Source organism: Octodon degus, unplaced genomic scaffold, assembly GCF_000260255.1.
Source record: "Octodon degus isolate 3935 unplaced genomic scaffold, OctDeg1.0 scaffold00185, whole genome shotgun sequence".
NCBI lineage: Eukaryota > Metazoa > Chordata > Mammalia > Rodentia > Octodontidae > Octodon > Octodon degus.
In genome coordinates, this window is record NW_004524761.1 from 4,945,687 (window position 1) to 4,963,158 (window position 17,472).

The window sequence follows — 17,472 nt, forward strand, 5'->3', positions numbered from 1 at the left end:
CACCTCCAGGTGGATGCTGCACTCCGCGCTCCGCCCGCACAGCTCCTCCCGGTCGATCCGAGAATTCACAAACAAAATACCATTCTGCAGATTTACCTCCAGAAGGTCCCTGCGCTCCTTGGAAGCCACCCGGAACAGGCGCGGCACCAGCTCCGCCAGCTCCAACCCCAGGTCCTGCGCGATGCGGCCCACGAAGGTGCCGTGTTTGGCTTCCTCGGGGACCGAGTAGTGCAGCTGGCCGCTCCCTGCCTCCCAGGCTGCGAGGAGCAGAATCGAGAGCAACAGAGATCTGGCTCCTGTGCCTTCTTTCCAGGTAAACAGCATGGTACATGCAAAATCTTCAGATGTCTACAAAATATTGGATGTCTTACCTTAAACTTGCTCTCAAGGACCAATTTTAAGGCTTCCTAATGCAGTAAAAATCAAAACGGATTTTGTATGACCTGGCAAATTTTCTAGAGGAAGAAGAAATGGTGGCTTTCTTGGCAAAAACGTTCTCAGTGAAGAACGACACCATGCGCATAAATGTGTAAGTGTAAGAATGATTCAGTCAACATATTTTCCTTTGATCTCTTTTTTCTTTACATTTCTTGACTTTCCACTGCAAAAGTGTAACTGGGGCTAAATATTCACCTTCTAAGAAATGGTAAATAGCTGTGTTCTGATGATCACTTGATGTTATTTGACAGTTTGTTCCATTGTTCTTCAAATTTATTTTTACATGTGTAAAATTCGCATGCAGATTTTTAAAAGAAGGGTATATTGGTTCTCATAACCATATAAGCTCTTGTGGTAATGTCCTTCCTAGTAGTATTTTTAAAGACTTTATTAAACAACAGCCATTAACTGTAAACAGCAAACAACAATCACATAAGAATAAAGCAGGTGAAGGTGGAAGATATTGGTAAGGGCATGCCATATTTTAAATAAATACACAATACCCATAAATTCCTCTGAATATGAAGTATGGATAAAATATTTGTATTTGTAAGGAATACAGTCAATTGCATGGCTTTCAAGTTTAGAGTTCTATTGCAGAAAACATGCCAAGAACTAAAATCTTGTGCACTTAATAGAATTAGAACTTCTACCAATAAGTTAAATGTCTTTTCTCTGTATTTTTTACTTCATCATCATTAAGGAAAACCTTACTATTGATTCTGATATTCCAAGTATGTAAGATGAACTAGAAAAACTGTTAACACATCGTTAGTAAGCAAAAGAAGAGGGAATTTTTATTTATTGCTATCACTACCAAGTCACAAAGTTCCAGGTTAAATTAACAATAAAAGTATACTGTCATATCCACATGGCTGCACTGATAAAGGTTCTACAATCTGAGGTACAGGATCTCAGGACAAATCCTGAGGGCATTTCACTGACCTTCTCAGACCAAAAAACTACAACTCTTGTTGCATAGGTCCTGCTTTACCTTGGTCTTAACCATCCAGCAGAAAAGTATGAAGACGAAATTATAAGAAATAAAGCCATGCTGTTAAGTTGAGCTGTGGGGGACTCAGGTCAATAATTTCTGACATTGCCAGTTAAACAGAAGACCCAATGCTAATATGGGCTACTGGACTCTTTTAGAATATTTTGCTGAGTTTACACACCTATAATATTCAATAACGGAACTTAGAAAAAATGAGGTATACAGATGAATGTCCATTTTGTATCTGTGTATTCAAAGTGGTTGGGATAGATATATAGTTACATTCTGTTAATGAATAGAATGATTTGTTCCAATGGTGTTTGTAAATAGGATCACAAGTCCGCATCTTGTACAGCAATTAACCACTAAGAAGAATATATGCAGTGTATTATTTGTTGAAAAATAAAAAAAAGTATACTGTCATGCCTATTCTGTGAACAACTCTATAGAAAACACTTGGGTTCATTTCTGTACCTTTGCTCCTTTTTGAAATTTATGTAGTATATTAAGTATCCTCTTGCCTATTCTACCATTCTGTCATGCTCCACTACTTCTACTAATGTAGCTTACTCTTATAATGGGAATAGGCCTGATTCTTTTTAATGTTTCTTCTCTATCAGTTCCTATTATGGTCTATTACTTCATTACTAAACTCTTTGACTACTTAAAATGTGCCTTGACTGACACCCTAGATCACTCATTTATCTTACTACTCTAAGATACTCATTAGCTTTCAGCACACTACTAACTAATTTTCTCTATTCTTCTTGACAGTACAGTTACTTAACCTTCCAACACACAATTAACAGTTATTTAAGCTTCCAACACACAACTAACCTAATTTTTCTCTATTCTTCTTGATAATACAGTTACTTAACCATAATGGTCGTATTCTCTACATGTATACTCATACACTTATCTAAACTAGACCTTCAAATGAATTCATAAATTCTTCCCTCTTGCCTACAGAAATTTTTGCATATTCTTTTTCCCCTCTTCTCAAACTCTCCACCTCATTTCCACCAGCTGACTTTCAGATGCTTTTCCCACAGAGGAAAAAGTCACAAAACATGAAGTCAATTGCTTACTTCTTGTGTCAACATTTTCCTTTATATTTTCTAACTTGCATTCCTGACTAGTCAAAAAGAAAACTACCTCTACATTTAAGGTCAACTCGATGCTCCAGAAAAGTTATTTTTCATTCTACTTTATATCTTTCATCTGTGTTTTGATTCTTGTATTGTCTCCCTTATCTTTAGTACATTTCTCCATCAAACAGCAAAAATACTCAAGTATCTGTATAGAACATCTCAAACGTCTCTTTGCACAGATATAATATGTTCAGTTATAGATATAGCTATTCTGTTTACTATCTTCTCTTCACTTATAACTTCTAAAATTTACTAAAAGTTGTACAAATTTACTTATATTGCATTTGTTTTTTATTTCAGCTACCCATTATCTAACCTTCTGATGATTTTAAGTTTACTGAAGTTGTTTGAACAGTGGTTCCTCAAAAAATATATCCACAGTATAAGACTTGGAACCTCTCAATATTATGTTATAAGGCAAATGTTATGAATAAATTAAATATCTTGAGAGGAGTTTATCCTGGAATATCTAGTAGACTTTAAATGCAAGTACATGTACCCTTTAAAAATAAGCATACAGAGAAGACAGTGGAGGAGATAAAATGATATGGCCATAGATTGGAGAAGTATAACCACAAGCCAAGGAATGTAAATAGCCACCAGAAACTGAAAGAAGCAGAAAACAGATTCTATATTGAGGCTAAACAAGTAGTAGAACCCTAGTAATATCTTGACTTTGGATTTATGACCTCCACAATCAGGAGAGAATAAATATTTGTTGTCTTACAACACCCAGTTAGGGTCATTTGTTCCATCAGTTCCAAAAACTAACACAACTACACACCTAAATTTTTCAAACTCATTATTTCTTATTTTTACATCTCTCTTGGTGATTTTATCATTTTTTGATTTAAACTTTTTGTCTCATGAAATTATTCCAGAATCCATTCTTTAATTTCCTAAGCTGCAGACCCAAATTTCTGGTAACACTAGTATTCTCCTAGATCCTCAAGTGAAACATTTTCTCAAATATTAACTTCCAACCAGTGCAAACTGTTGCTTCAGTGATGTTCTGCACCTTGCCTAGGGCAAGCTTGTTCTTCCAGGTGACCAAAGTAAAGGAGTGAGTGTCATCTTCCACTTTCATCTTTCTCTTGTTGTTTGCATTCAACCAGTCATCATCTGGCTACCTTTTCATGGCTAATACCTCTTGTATGTGAATACTACAATCCATTTCTGCTCCCATAATGTAAGTCTCCATCACTTGATGCCTCGATTGCTATAAAAGATCCTTCTCCTAGCTTTCTTGCCAAAGAATCCCTTCTGCTCTAATCCTTAGAGCATACATTCACCAGAGAAAACTTGGCACATTTCCTCCTACTTATCTCTTTATCTACAATATTTTCCTATTGAAATTATCTATACTGACTCAAGTAAAACATTGGCTAACCTCTTGAGCTTACTCCATTTCTTAGATGTAACTGTTCTAGTATTCATTTTACTAGCATAAACTTATTAAAAAATGTTTCATGTCCAGAAGTAAAGATATGTATGACAGTAGAAAAACAACCACAAATTGAAGGCATCCTATGTCTAGAAGAGGGATATAAGGTTCTATTTCCTAATCAAAGAGAAGTCTCCAAATTTTTTTAAAGAGAGTTACAAGATTTTGCATATTTTACAAAATTCACCTGGAACAAAGCAATAACATAACATAACAGTTTGAGATTCTCCAAAACTAGGTTTAAGTCCACTTTTTACTATTTCTATAGTTTAAATTTCTAATTTCTTGCCCATAAATTAAGAATAATAATTGTTGTAAATTTTCCAAATGGGTCATTTATTATAAAAGAAAAAAGTTTCAACCCCCAGTATGGCAAAAAGAAAAAAAGAAAAAGGAAAAAAGCATAATCAGAACAGTGCCTGGAAATAGAAATCAACTAGTAATCTTGAGCTGGGTATATAGCTAAGTGGTAGAGTACTGATTTAGCATGCCAGAGGCCCTGGTTTCAATCCCTAACACAATGAAAAAATCATATATTCTTATATTTTATTGAATAAAAAATGCAATTAGGGCTGGGGATGTGGCTCAGTGGTACAACATTTGCACAGAATGTGTAAGGCCCTGAATCAATGTCCCGCACTGCAAAACCAAATATCCATTAATTATAACGTGTAGTATTATGATATATACCAATCAAAAAAGTAAAATAAATTGGGGCTGGTGAGATGGTTCAGTGGTCTAGAGCACCTACTTAGAACAAGCTTAGCAAGGCACGGGGACCGCAGTTCAATCCCCCAGCACCACATGCCAGCCAGCCCCGCCCCCTGGTGGGCTGAGCTGGCCACACACACACACATAAATAAATAAGTAAATTTTAAAAAAATAAAATAAAATAAATTATAGTAAATTCTGAATTGTAATATCAATTGGAATATACACCTCAATTTAGGTGACAGTAAATATCTTAAATTAATAAATGATTTTATTATATTTTGTCTACAAATAGTACAATCATTAGTACCACTTGAAAGGATATTTCACATGATAAATGGCAAATTGCTCATCTTAGAATAAAAATGTTATTTTTATTATTATTATTATAATACTTGGAACATAATCTTTTTATATCTAGATTATGATGAAATGAAAATGATAACAAAGGAGGCTATTTTAATAGCCTCAGCAATAAAAAACAAGGAACCTAGTTAAAGTTTTCTGGATACACTTTGAGACATCCTTGTAATTTGCCTAAACTGAAATTATGAACAATTTTTTAATTTAAGAGTTAATAAATATCTAGACTGCTTTAAGGCAATACTATTTTTCAATGCCAATCATTCATAGATAACAAGAAAAAAAAGAGAATTTTAAATTGTGGTCTGTGATCTCCATTATGTCTACCTAACTCATTAATGTTGGATAATAGATAAAATTCAAAATGACTAAGAAAGATTAAGCTCTAAGAGTGGTTCTAAAGGATATGATTGTGAATATTACAAAGAGAACTAACATGACACAATTATAATCAAAAAGCAAGTAACTAAGAGAAACAAATACCCTTAAATAATGTCAATTACTAGAAGAATTTAAGCAAACCTCTCAGCTCACAAAAGACTGGGTTTGAAGGCCATGGGATAGGTCTTTCCCAGAGCACACCTTCTGATAACCTTGTTGCTAGTATGACCAACTGACCTTGACATCAGCTTGCTCTTTGAATCCTCAGCTCCTGGGGCCCAAGAGGGGAGAAGAACAGAAAAGTTGTAGGAGCCCATCTGGTTGTTCTCCATGAGCATGATATACTTGGGCTGCACAAACACCAGTGCCTTGTCCTACAAGTCATCTACTTCCACGGACATGGTGGCCAAGGCCCATGGCAGAGGTGAACATCCATCATGCACAGTCATCACCACCTCCTTCTAGCCAGGCACACCCTCACAGTTCAGGGCACTCTCCCACACCAGCGAATACTAATTCTTGAAGGTGAAAACCAGATTGATGGGAACATGGAGTGTCAAGGAGCAGGCCATTTATCCAGTTACACAACGGTCACAGTCAGTCACATTGATCAGTACATTGAGGATGTCATCCTTTAGCATCCTTTAGTACAAGGAGTTATAGCAAAATGACCATTGCCTCAAGGACATTATCATTCAGCTCCAGAATTTCCATCTGGTCTATACATTGACCAAGCATAGAAGAATTCCATTTATCAATGTCATTAACTTGAATCATAAGCATTATTCTGTTCAAAATCTAGTTCTACATGAATTCTCATTTCACTTTTGTCTAGATTTACTGAAAACACATTTCTCACTTATGGGCAAAATTATTTTCATTCCATAGAAAATTTCTTTATTCAAGCCTTCATCTAACTCAGAAGCACAGAGTTGAATTATTGTCGTGAAGTTTGGAACATTTTCAAACAATATTACTTCATAAACAGCTTTATGAAATTCTATGCCTTGTGGCCAGGGAGATGGCCCAGTGGAATAAGCGCTTTCCTGGCAAGTGCAAGGGCCTGAGTTCAATCCCTGGTTCCAGAAAAAAAAAAGGAAAAAGGAAAAGAAATTCTAGGGTGCTGTCCTTTACATCCAGGATGGTTATAAGAATCTGAGCAGATCCTGTTAGCTCCATTTTAATGCTATCGATGACCATCATCAATACATTCAGTTCTGATTATTCCAGCCTACTCAATGACTTCAGAAGAATACAGGCAATATGCGTTTCTTTTTTGTTGAGTTTTTAAGTGCAAAATACTTCTTTAGTCCTAACAGACAGGCCAGAATTTATGCCAGTATCTGCACCAGAAGCGCCCTCTAGAGGAAAGCTAGTGCCCAGCGGCTTAGATTTTAAAATAAGTGCGTTTTGTTCCATTTCTCTGTACACAGGCGGGTTGTAGTTAATGTCCTTCACCTCCACCTCCACGTGGAAAACCCGCAGCGGTCTGTCCACGATCACTTCCAGGTGGATACTGCACTCCGCGCTCTGCCCACACAGCGGAGGACTGGCAAGAGCCGGTCGATCCGAGAATACACAAACAAAATACCATTCTGCAGATTTACCTCCAGAAGGTCCCCGCGCTCCTTGGACGCCACCCGGAACAGGCGCGGCACCAGCTCCTCCAGTTCCAACCCGAGGTCCTGCGCAATGCGGCCCACGAAGGTGCCGTGTTTGGCTTTCTCAGGGACCGAGTAGTGAAGATGGTCACTCCCAGCTACCGTGGCTGTAAGGAGGACGATTAAGCGCAGCCTGTATTCAAGGTCTCTTCTCCACATAAACACTAATGCCAATCGTGAGGTCCTCTGAGGTGGAAACTATCAGTTTCATGGGAAACTGCCGTGGAACCTTTTATGATCAGTCTGTGGGTGTACCTTCAGTAGTTTTGGGGCAACATTGCAGTAAAATGAATGCAATCTTATTTTATGAATGGTTGTAATCTGAGTACGGAGTCACATTTTTCCTTTTTCACTTTTTCATTGTATAGGAACATCCTGTAACTGATTATGTAAATACAGAAAAGACCCTGAGGGATTTTTTTGGATTAGCCATTTCTTGGGTCACTCTAAGTTCTGTTCCATTTTGAGGGATCATTCACAAAAGTTTCTTTAGCTATTACAAAATTCCTTGTTGACTCAGTGAAATAAAAATGTCAATTTTTGGATAGACTAAAAAAGCTTATTCAGCTAATATAAATGAGCAACAAAATGCTTTTCTTATTTTGTATCTGAAAATATATTCTGCTTCAAAGTTTACCATTATATAATCTTTGAAATAAGAAATGATAGAAGTTACTCTAGTTATCATGGAGAATATCAAGCATAGAATGCATCAAACCCGCTCTCATATAGGTTTATATTCATATTGTTTTGAGACTTTAAGAGAAAGATTCTCATCATCATATTAATGGTAGTTCAATGAAAATGATTACTTCTAGTTGAGAAATAAGTCATTCTTATAAATCATTTCTTTTAACATTTATAATCATACCTTGGAATAGACTATTGATCAGTTAAAGAAACCTAATTTTTTTTTAAAAAAATGAGACACCTGAGTATTCATATGATTAAAGACAGGGTAATGCACAATGTCACATTCTACTAACTGACACTGTTATTCAAAATATTTAAAATACAGAATATTTACAAATAACATATTTAGTGAGACCATGTCTCAAATAGCACCTGGGATCAATCTCCAGCAGCAATGTGTGCGCATACATGTCCCCCACACGCTCCTAATTCATAGTTTAAAAACTAGGTTATAAAAAGTTTCACCCAGACTCCTAGAACAGGTGAAATCTGTGGAAAACTCACCTGCCCAGGGTGATTTGATCCTGGATCCTGGTTTTCCCTCTCATTTTCTTTATCCAGACCAGGAGGAAGACTGGGACTGAAAGCCATGAGGTCCATCTTGGGTAGACCCTCCCCCGAGCACACCCTCGGCCCCCTCTGCTGCGAGTACGACAGGCTCCCCACCGCGCTGGAGCACACCAGCGTGGGCTTCCCAGGCCCGCATGAGCCCTCAGTACGTAAAGCCGAGCAGCGCAGCACCGTGTAGAGTAGCAGCGTGAGCACCAATAGACTGGACACCGCACAAATGGCGATGATCAGGTATACGTTCACGTCAATTAGTGTGGCTTCCGGGCTTGTGTCCCCTGCAGGCAACCGCAACGACGATTTTGGAGTCTGACCACTCTCGACCAGCGACACCAGCAAGGTGGCGGTGGTCGTCAGTGCTGGCTCTCCATGGTCCTTCACCAACACGAACAGGCGCTGGCGCGGTGCATCCATCTCATCCAGGGCACGGGTCGTGCTGATCTCGCCTGAGTACAATCCCACGCGGAACGGGCTGCGTACACTACCCGGAGAAGCCTGCAGCTCATAAGACAGCCACGCGTTGTAGCCAGAGTCTGCGTCCACTGCACGCACCTTCGTCACCACGTGGCCAGCGCCCACTGAACGGGACAACATCTCGCTCAACACACCACCCATCTGCGGTCCCAGCAACATGGGCGCATTATCATTTTCATCCAGCACAAACACCTGCAGAGTCACATTGCTCCCCAGGGCAGGCACACCAGAGTCCCGCGCACTCACCTGGAACTGCAGCAGCTCCAGCTCCTCGTGGTCCAGCGGCTGCAGCGCGAACACCTTGCCGCTCTCCGCGTGCACAGACACGTAGCTCGACAGCGCGCGCTCGCCCACGCGCCGCTCCACCAGCGAGTAGGACACCAGCGAGTTCTCCTGCGCGTCCGCGTCGCGCGCGCACACCGTGAAGATGTGGGAGCCCGGCGGGTTGTTCTCCTTCACGAACACCGTGTACTCAGGCTGCGCGAACACTGGCGCGTTATCGTTCACATCCTCCACCTCCACCAACACGGTGGCTGAGGCCCACAGAGGTGGCGAGCCCCCATCTCTTGCAGTCACTACCAAATCATAGCTCGAAAAGCTCTCTCGGTCCAGACGGCTGTCCAGCACTAATGAGTAATAGTTTTTGAAGGTTGACACAATCTTGAATGGAACATTAGAAGTCAAAGAGCAGGTGACTTGGCCATTGACCCCAGAGTCAAGATCGGATACACTAATCAATGCAATGACAGTGCTTGGCTGAGCATCCTCACGTACTGGGAGAGATAACGACGTTACAGTCACTTCTGGTGAGTTATCGTTGATGTCTAAGATTTCTATCCAGACTGTACAATGACCTGCCATTGGGGGATTCCCCTTATCTGTAGCCTGCACTTCTATTTCATAAAACTTACTTTCTTCATAGTCTAAAGTTCCATTGACCCTCAGTTCTCCATTATTTTCATCTATTGTAAAGAAAGGTTTCCCATTGGGCTTAACTGACTTCAGTGAGTACGTTACCTCCCCATTTATGCCTTCATCTTGATCTGTGGCATTTAACTTTATCACAAGAGTTTCTTTAGCAATGTTTTCCACTACTTTTACTTTGTATTCTAATTGATCAAACTCTGGATCATTGTCATTAGTATCTAAGACTTGGACAAACAGTTGAACCGTGCCAGTAAGTTCTGGTCTGCCCCCATCTGTGGCTGTCAATAGCATTTTAAGTTCAGGAGTTTTTTCTCTGTCTAGAGGCTTTTTTAATACAAGTGACAGTCTTTTAGTTGACCTACTACTCACTGGTAATTCTAGAAAAAAATATTCGTTTTGGCTTAGTCTGTAGGTCAATACAGCATTCTCTTCTATATCCGCATCAGAAGCTCCCTCTAGCGGAAAACGCGAGTCCAGTTGCTTAGATTCAGCAATCATTAGTCTCTGTTCTTTGAAAGAAAACACTGGCGGGTTGTCATTAATGTCCTTCACCTCCACCTCCACGTGGAAAACCCGCAGCGGTCTGTCCACGACCACCTCCAGGTGGATGCTGCACTCCGCGCTCCGCCCGCACAGCTCCTCCCGGTCGATCCGAGAATTCACAAACAAAATGCCATTCTGCAGATTTACCTCCAGAAGGTCCCCGCGCTCCTTGGACGCCACCCGGAACAGGCGCGGCACCAGCTCCGCCAGCTCCAGCCCCAGGTCCTGCGCGATGCGGCCCACGAAGGTGCCGTGTTTGGCTTCCTCGGGGACCGAGTAGTGCAGCTGGCCGCTCCCCGCCTGCCAGGTTTCGAGGAGCAGAAATGAGAGCAGTAGTTGCAGAGTGTTCAGTCCTCTTCTCTGAAAACCGAGCATTGCATATGAAATTGTCTTCCAAATTAAGATTCTTTCCACTTGCAAGACCAAATACTTCCGTTCAAGTTAAAATCTCGCCGAATTTTGAGAAGTTTCAAAGGATCCTCTAACAGTGGCATCCGGCATGACGGAGTCTTTGTATGAGGTGTGCCCCAGTGATCAGATCAATCTATGACTGAACTGGTTCCTCTAAGTAAAGAGCGACACCTTGTGCCTGAAATCGTGAGTACTGTGCGCTACATCCACCCACTGTACAATTTCACGTTTTAGGTTATATTTTCCCAAAATGTTTTCCAACTGTTTATTTATGCAATATTCAGATTTTAATTCATCTTAAAATCTAATATATATAATATATATCTTCATTCACAAATTTGAATTCTTGTTTCTATTTTTCATTTATAGTTATAGATTCTTTTACTTACCTACTCAAAGGGAAAAACTAGTTCATTCCTTTAGCCTTATAAAAGGTAGTTAAACATTTTCTAATGGCACTGCCTCTCAAATAAATATATTATCAACTTGAACTTTTTACTTCCAGTCTCCTTGGTTACTTGGGCTGCTCAGAAACTCAAACAAACAAACAAACAAAAAACCATTTCAGTGCCAAGGACAGAGCAATTTCTGAACTCAGGGTCCTGCCCATGCTAGATAAGCACTGTGTCCACTGAGCTACATGCCCCCAAAGGAAATTTTCAAATTTGAACTTTAGTAACAATTCTTCATCTTTCATGTTCCGTATGCTATGCTCTTATATATGTCAATTTGCCTTTTCACACGCTAAAATTTTTAATTGATACAAAGCTCCAAATTTATATTTGTACAGATTTATGGAATGTAAGTCAAAGTTTTGATGCAATTATATATTATCAAATCATGATAATTAATATGGTCATCACCTCAAACATTCATCATTTCTCTGTGAAGAATCATTCAAAATCCTGCCCTCCAAACATATTGTATAACATTATTATAAGCTATATCACATCTCTTTTTTCTAGATCTGATTATTTATTATTATTTTCATTGTCTTCTTGTTATAAGTGAATTATATTCACTCAAGAACAATAAAAATATAATTAAGAAAATAACTAATATATTTCCAAAATTGATGGTTTAAAATAGAATTTGCAAATAAAAAGTCTATTCAGCTATATGATTTTTGTATTTGATATACATGACTTCTCACCTAAGTTGCCTTGGTTAGTATTATAGGATATCAAAATGATATTTCATGGAAGTCAATGATACAACAGTAGTCTTTACCACTACACAATTAATATTATTACTATTCAGTGAAATAAAATTGCCCACAAAAATCTTTACTGTTCTGATATTTGCAAATCAAAAACACTGCTTCCTTAATCTAATAAATATATTCATGAAATTGGTCTCAGGCCAAATAGGGAAGGTGACTTTTAATAATATCTTCTGTAAGTGCCTCACAATATGCTTAAAACATAGTAAGTGAGCAATTTAGTTAAGTGACAGATAACTTTAGTACTGTGAAGTGGAATTTTACAATATACAAAGTGGGAAATAATAGGTGTTGTTGTGAATTTTCATTGCATGAAGTTATATTTTAGCTTCATATTTTCTCTCATATCTACATAATATTTAGAAGGAAAATTTGATACAACAAACATGACTCAGAATATATATCACTCTTGCTTAAATGTTTTATTATATGCAGGGGTTTTTTTTTCTTTCAAGGGACTAGGGTTCGCTGTGTTACCCAATTGTCCTCCAATATCTGGGACCAAGTAATCTTCTTACCTCATTCATCTCCAATCTACAAATACTGTAATGGCATAAGAAAAAATTACCACCATAGATCTATTTTAATATTTTCTTGATCTTGACTACATAGACATGTAGTCTATATTTATTTGAGATGTTATCCTGCTTTATCTCAACTTTATACTTTTATCAATATTTTCATAACACTTCATATCTACCTGTAAACTACCACAAAAAAGTCAAAACATATTGATAACATTTATTTTTTAAAAATAAAGACTGAGGAACTTTATTCCTGACTTTCAAGAATACTGAGGTCAAGCTTCTTACACTTAAACTCTACCTGTGTGTCCTGCTAGTCAACATAGTAGAGTACACTTTTATGTCTAATAGTCCACATCATCCAGTATTCCATGTAAGTCTAATATCATTATTTCTCAAAAGAGTAACAACACAGAAATAAATTTTAAAACTGTTTCCAAATCTCAAAGAAGTTTTCCAAAATCAAACTTCACTATCCTTCCACTATATGAACAAAATTATAAAATTTCCTAAATATTGCTGACCTTATTCCATTATGACTTATTCAGGTAAACACAGCTATTTGGCCCCAAATCATGTGCAGTTGGTATAAACCTCTCAAACAACAATATAACTAAAGACTGAATACAGAAAGACCTACAGACAACTAACTATTGTCACAGAATACCAATATCTTTAAGGTTTTTAATAAAGTATGCAGTGTTGTAAGCATCTCTCAAGCATGTGACCATGTTCAGGATTCCTGAAACCATTGTTATCACTTATACTTATAAAAAACTTCCTTAATCACAATTGAGAGAATAAGGTCATCTTTGTATGTGGTACCTGACTTTGGAGTTCTGCAAAAGTGTTAGAAACAAGACTTGGATTTTTTTCATGTGTTGAACAATTCTTACTCATGTTACTTCTAAAGAACTCATCTGTTATAAGGCAACTCTAATTCTCTGGTAGAAGATGGAATGCCTAGCTCAGTGGGACATTGATTAAAACAAGTAGTGCTAATCATGAACTCTCCTATGTAAAGAAAATCATTGAACATAAAGTTCTTGATTATGCTCATCTTAATTATAGCATTATCCAAAATTTATGATTAATATGAATTTTAAGCAAAACAAAAAGCTTCCACTTGTGCATACCTTGAACTTAATTTTCATAGCCAGAACTATGTTTGAACAGAGAAAAATTTTACTGAAGAAAGTTCTACATTTAATGTTTTAATAATGGCTCAGTATTATGAAAGATATACTTTGTATATCATCTCTATTCTACCTGTGTTGAATGACACTGGATGAGAAAGATAAAGATAAAATCCTCTCTTCTCATATATTTAAATTTTGAACAGTTATGTTATAATGCTTTGCAAATTATTTTAAAGATTACATGAACTAGTAATCAAATGTTCTTCAAGTCATGTGTAACAACTCATAATATGATAGTTTATTATACAAGAGCCAATATTTGCTCTTTTTTAAGTAGCCCATCAGTCGTTCTTTCTTTTTTTCTTTTGGCAGTACCAGGGATTGAACTCAGGACCTAGAGTTTGCCAGGTAGTCAGTATTTCTATTAACTTTCTCCTATCTATCACATGGTTTTCCTCTCATATGCAAATACTTTATACATAATGTATTTTCTTACCTAGTAGAATTAAAATTTATCCCACTTGTAATTATGTCCCAATAGGACAAAATTAATTTCCACTTTATTTGATACGTTATTACAGCTAAATACAAGTTCTATGGGATTCCTTTAAAGGAAATTCAAATGACTATAGTGTTGAAATAAAATATCTTTATATCAAGAGAGTATATAGTTGAAGTACGATGAACATCATGATAGTCAAATGAAAGTATATTGATATTTCATGGCTCTTATATTTAAGTTATTTGAAGTAATATCATTTTGAAGACTATGAAGGTTGGTAGACACAGACAATACTGTGGTATCACCCAACAACACACATGGGAAGTCACTCAAATTCAAAGCACAAAGAAGTTTGAATATTCCTATCCTAAAATATATTTATACAGCCTCTCAACAGGTACTAAGAATAGAAGGAAAATTATTTTGCTTAAGTGAATCTTCCTAATAGGTAGAAAAGTTCAATAAATTAAACTAGAAGAGAACAACAATGAGTGAAGGGGGCAATAAAGCAGAATTCACATCATGTTAAGAAATAAAGAAAAAATATCTATCTAAGCACTTGAAGACTACGAAGAACATTAGCTTGAAAATAGTGAATTAGTTGGAAAAAATAAAATTCTCACCAAAGGAAAAGCTAGAACTGTATTTAAACCATCACCTCAAAAAAGTATGCAACTGATTCTGAGGAAATAGAAATATATAAAATGAAGGTGACTCATCTATGCTCAGCTCCACTCACAACAGATAATATATACATTATTGAAAGTGAAAAACGTTTCAATGCTTAACCTTAAATTATAAAATTAAGTAGTGTGGTATATTGAACATATAAACATAATAAGGAGTGAAAGCATCACTTAGAATAAGAATAGGAAGATCAAACTTGTTGCAAAATATAGGTTTGAACCATGCTCACTTCTTACATTTCTCACCATGATCTTTCATCTTGGCAGAAATAAATTTCTTAATTCAGATAATGAGATGTCAGTGAGCTTCAAAATAAACCATATTAAGAGAAGGGCAAAAATGAAATGAAATTAAAATTAAAACTAAGAGAACTATTAAGACCGTGGCAATAACAAGCATGGAATATGTCCCAAGATTAGAGTACTTACTTACATTCTCAAAAATCTCTTGTTGGACTTCATCATCCCCTGAACTGGAACCAGGAGGAACACCAGGGCTGAAGGCCATGAGGTCCGACTTGGCTGGGCCCTCCCCAGAGCACACCCTCTGTCGCCTCTGCTGCGAGTATGGCCAGCTGCCCACAGCGCTTGAGCAGACAAGCGTGGGATTGCCAGGCCCGCTCAAACCCTCGGTGGGTCCTGCCAAGCACCGCAGGGCTGGATAAAGCAATAGCATAAGTACCAAAAGGCTGGACACCGCACAGAGAGCGATGATCAAGTACGCATTGACATCTACCAAAGTCACCTCCGGTATCGCAGCAGCCACTGATGCTCTTGAGGAAGCCTTAGGCACGTGGCCGCTCTCCAGCAGAGAAACCAGTACAGTAGCAGTGGCCGTCAGCGCAGGCTCCCCGTGGTCTTTCACCAGCACCAGCAGGCGGTGGTTAGGCTCGTCACCATCATCCAGAGCACGCGTCGTACTGATCTCACCCGTGTACAGACCCACGCGGAACGGGCTACGCGCACTACCCACGGAATCTTGCAACTCATAGGACAGCCATGCATTGTAGCCAGAGTCAGCGTCCACTGCGCGCACTTTCACCACCACATGGCCCGCGCCCACTGATCTAGACAATAGCTCCATTACTGAACCCATTGTTCCTTGGGTCCAAGGCGCCAGCAGCGCGGGCGCATTGTCATTCTCATCAAGCACAAACACCTGCAGAGTCACATTGCTCCCCAGGGCAGGCACTCCAGAGTCCCGCGCACTCACCTGGAACTGCAGCAGCTCCAGCTCCTCGTGGTCCAGCGGCTGCAGCGCGAACACCTTGCCGCTCTCCGCGTGCACAGACACGTAGCTCGACAGCGCGCGCTCGCCCACGCGCCGCTCCACCAGCGAGTAGGACACCAGCGCGTTCTCCTGCGCGTCCGCGTCGCGCGCACACACAGTGAAGATGTGGGAGCCCGGCGGGTTGTTCTCCTTCACGAACACCGTGTACTCGGGCTGCGCGAACACAGGCGCGTTGTCGTTCACGTCGGCCACCTCCACGGACACAGTGGCTGATGCCCACTGCGGAGGTGAGCCCCTATCTCTCGCGATAACCACCACCTCATAGTAAGATATGCTTTCGTGGTCCAAGGAGCCATCTAACACCAGGGAATAGTAATTTTTAAAGGTGGACACCAGCTTGAAGGGGACATCAGGAATGACAGAGCAGGTCACCTGTCCGTTGACACCAGAGTCACGGTCAAACAAGCTGATAAGGGCGATAACGGTGCCTAGTGGAGAATCCTCTTGAACAGGAAGTGATAATGACGTTATTACTAGCTGTGGGACATTATCATTGATGTCCAAAACTTCTATCAAGACTGTACAGTGCCCAAACATTGGAGGATTGCCTTTGTCAACTGCTTCCACTTGAATCTTCCATAATTTGCTTTCTTCAAAATCTATTTTTCCACTTACTTTAATTTCTCCGCTGACCGAATCTATACAAAACCTCGTTGCTGTCTTAGGGGAGACACCATTTGCGAAGGAATAAAGAATGTGGCTGTTTGAGCCCTCATCCAAATCCGAGGCGTTAAGCCTAATCACCAACGTTCCATTTTTTGCATTTTCCAGTAATTTTGCATGATAGACTGCTCTATCAAACATCGGGGCATTGTCGTTTACATCAAGTACTGTAATTAGTAACTCTATTGAGCCTGTTAGCTCTGGTTTTCCTCCATCAGTTGCTTTAAGCACCAAGAGAAGTTCTGAATCAACTTCTCTGTCTAGAGGCTTTTTTAACACTAATTCCAAAGGTTTTACCAGCTCGTCGTAGGTTGGTACTTCTAGCGAAAAGTACTCATTGGGGCTCAGTCTGTAAGTCAGAAGAGAGTTAGCCCCGACATCTGCATCCGAAGCGCCCTCTAGTGAAAAACGAGAGTCAAGAGCTCTGGTTTCAGAAATAAACAGATTATTTTGTGTCTCTGGGAACACAGGCGGATTGTCGTTAATGTCTTTCACATCCACCTCCACGTGGAAAACCCGCAGCGGTCTGTCCACGATCACCTCCAGGTGGATGCTGCACTCCGCGCTCCGCCCACACAGCTCCTCCCGGTCGATCCGAGAATTCACAAACAAAATGCCATTCTGCAGATTTACCTCCAGAAGGTCCCCGCGCTCCTTGGACGCCACCCGGAACAGGCGCGGCACCAG

The 17,472-nt window shown here is 39.3% G+C and overlaps 2 protein-coding genes across 3 annotated transcripts in view; both read right to left on the bottom strand.

The window, feature by feature from the left end:
- Window positions 1-7,302, bottom strand: part of LOC101575530 (protocadherin alpha-12) — a 67,957-nt gene extending 60,655 nt beyond the window's left edge. Inside the window, 8 exon segments of the mRNA XM_004648875.1 lie at window positions 5,742-6,117; window positions 6,119-6,257; window positions 6,259-6,330; window positions 6,332-6,489; window positions 6,605-6,738; window positions 6,741-6,799; window positions 6,801-7,030; window positions 7,033-7,302. Coding sequence (XP_004648932.1) covers window positions 5,742-6,117; window positions 6,119-6,257; window positions 6,259-6,330; window positions 6,332-6,489; window positions 6,605-6,738; window positions 6,741-6,799; window positions 6,801-7,030; window positions 7,033-7,302 — 1,438 coding nt within the window.
- The window catches only part of LOC101587656 (protocadherin alpha-C2), a 195,838-nt gene that overhangs the window by 169,832 nt on the left and 8,534 nt on the right, over window positions 1-17,472 (bottom strand). The window contains exon 2 of one of the 2 annotated variants that reach the window (XM_012517514.2): window positions 16,045-16,314. In XM_012517514.2, the coding sequence (XP_012372968.1) occupies window positions 16,045-16,314 (270 nt within the window). Of the gene's footprint in view, window positions 1-8,340; window positions 10,723-16,044; window positions 16,315-17,472 lie in introns of those variants that run through there. The other variant, XM_023704030.1, reaches the window with a different exon arrangement.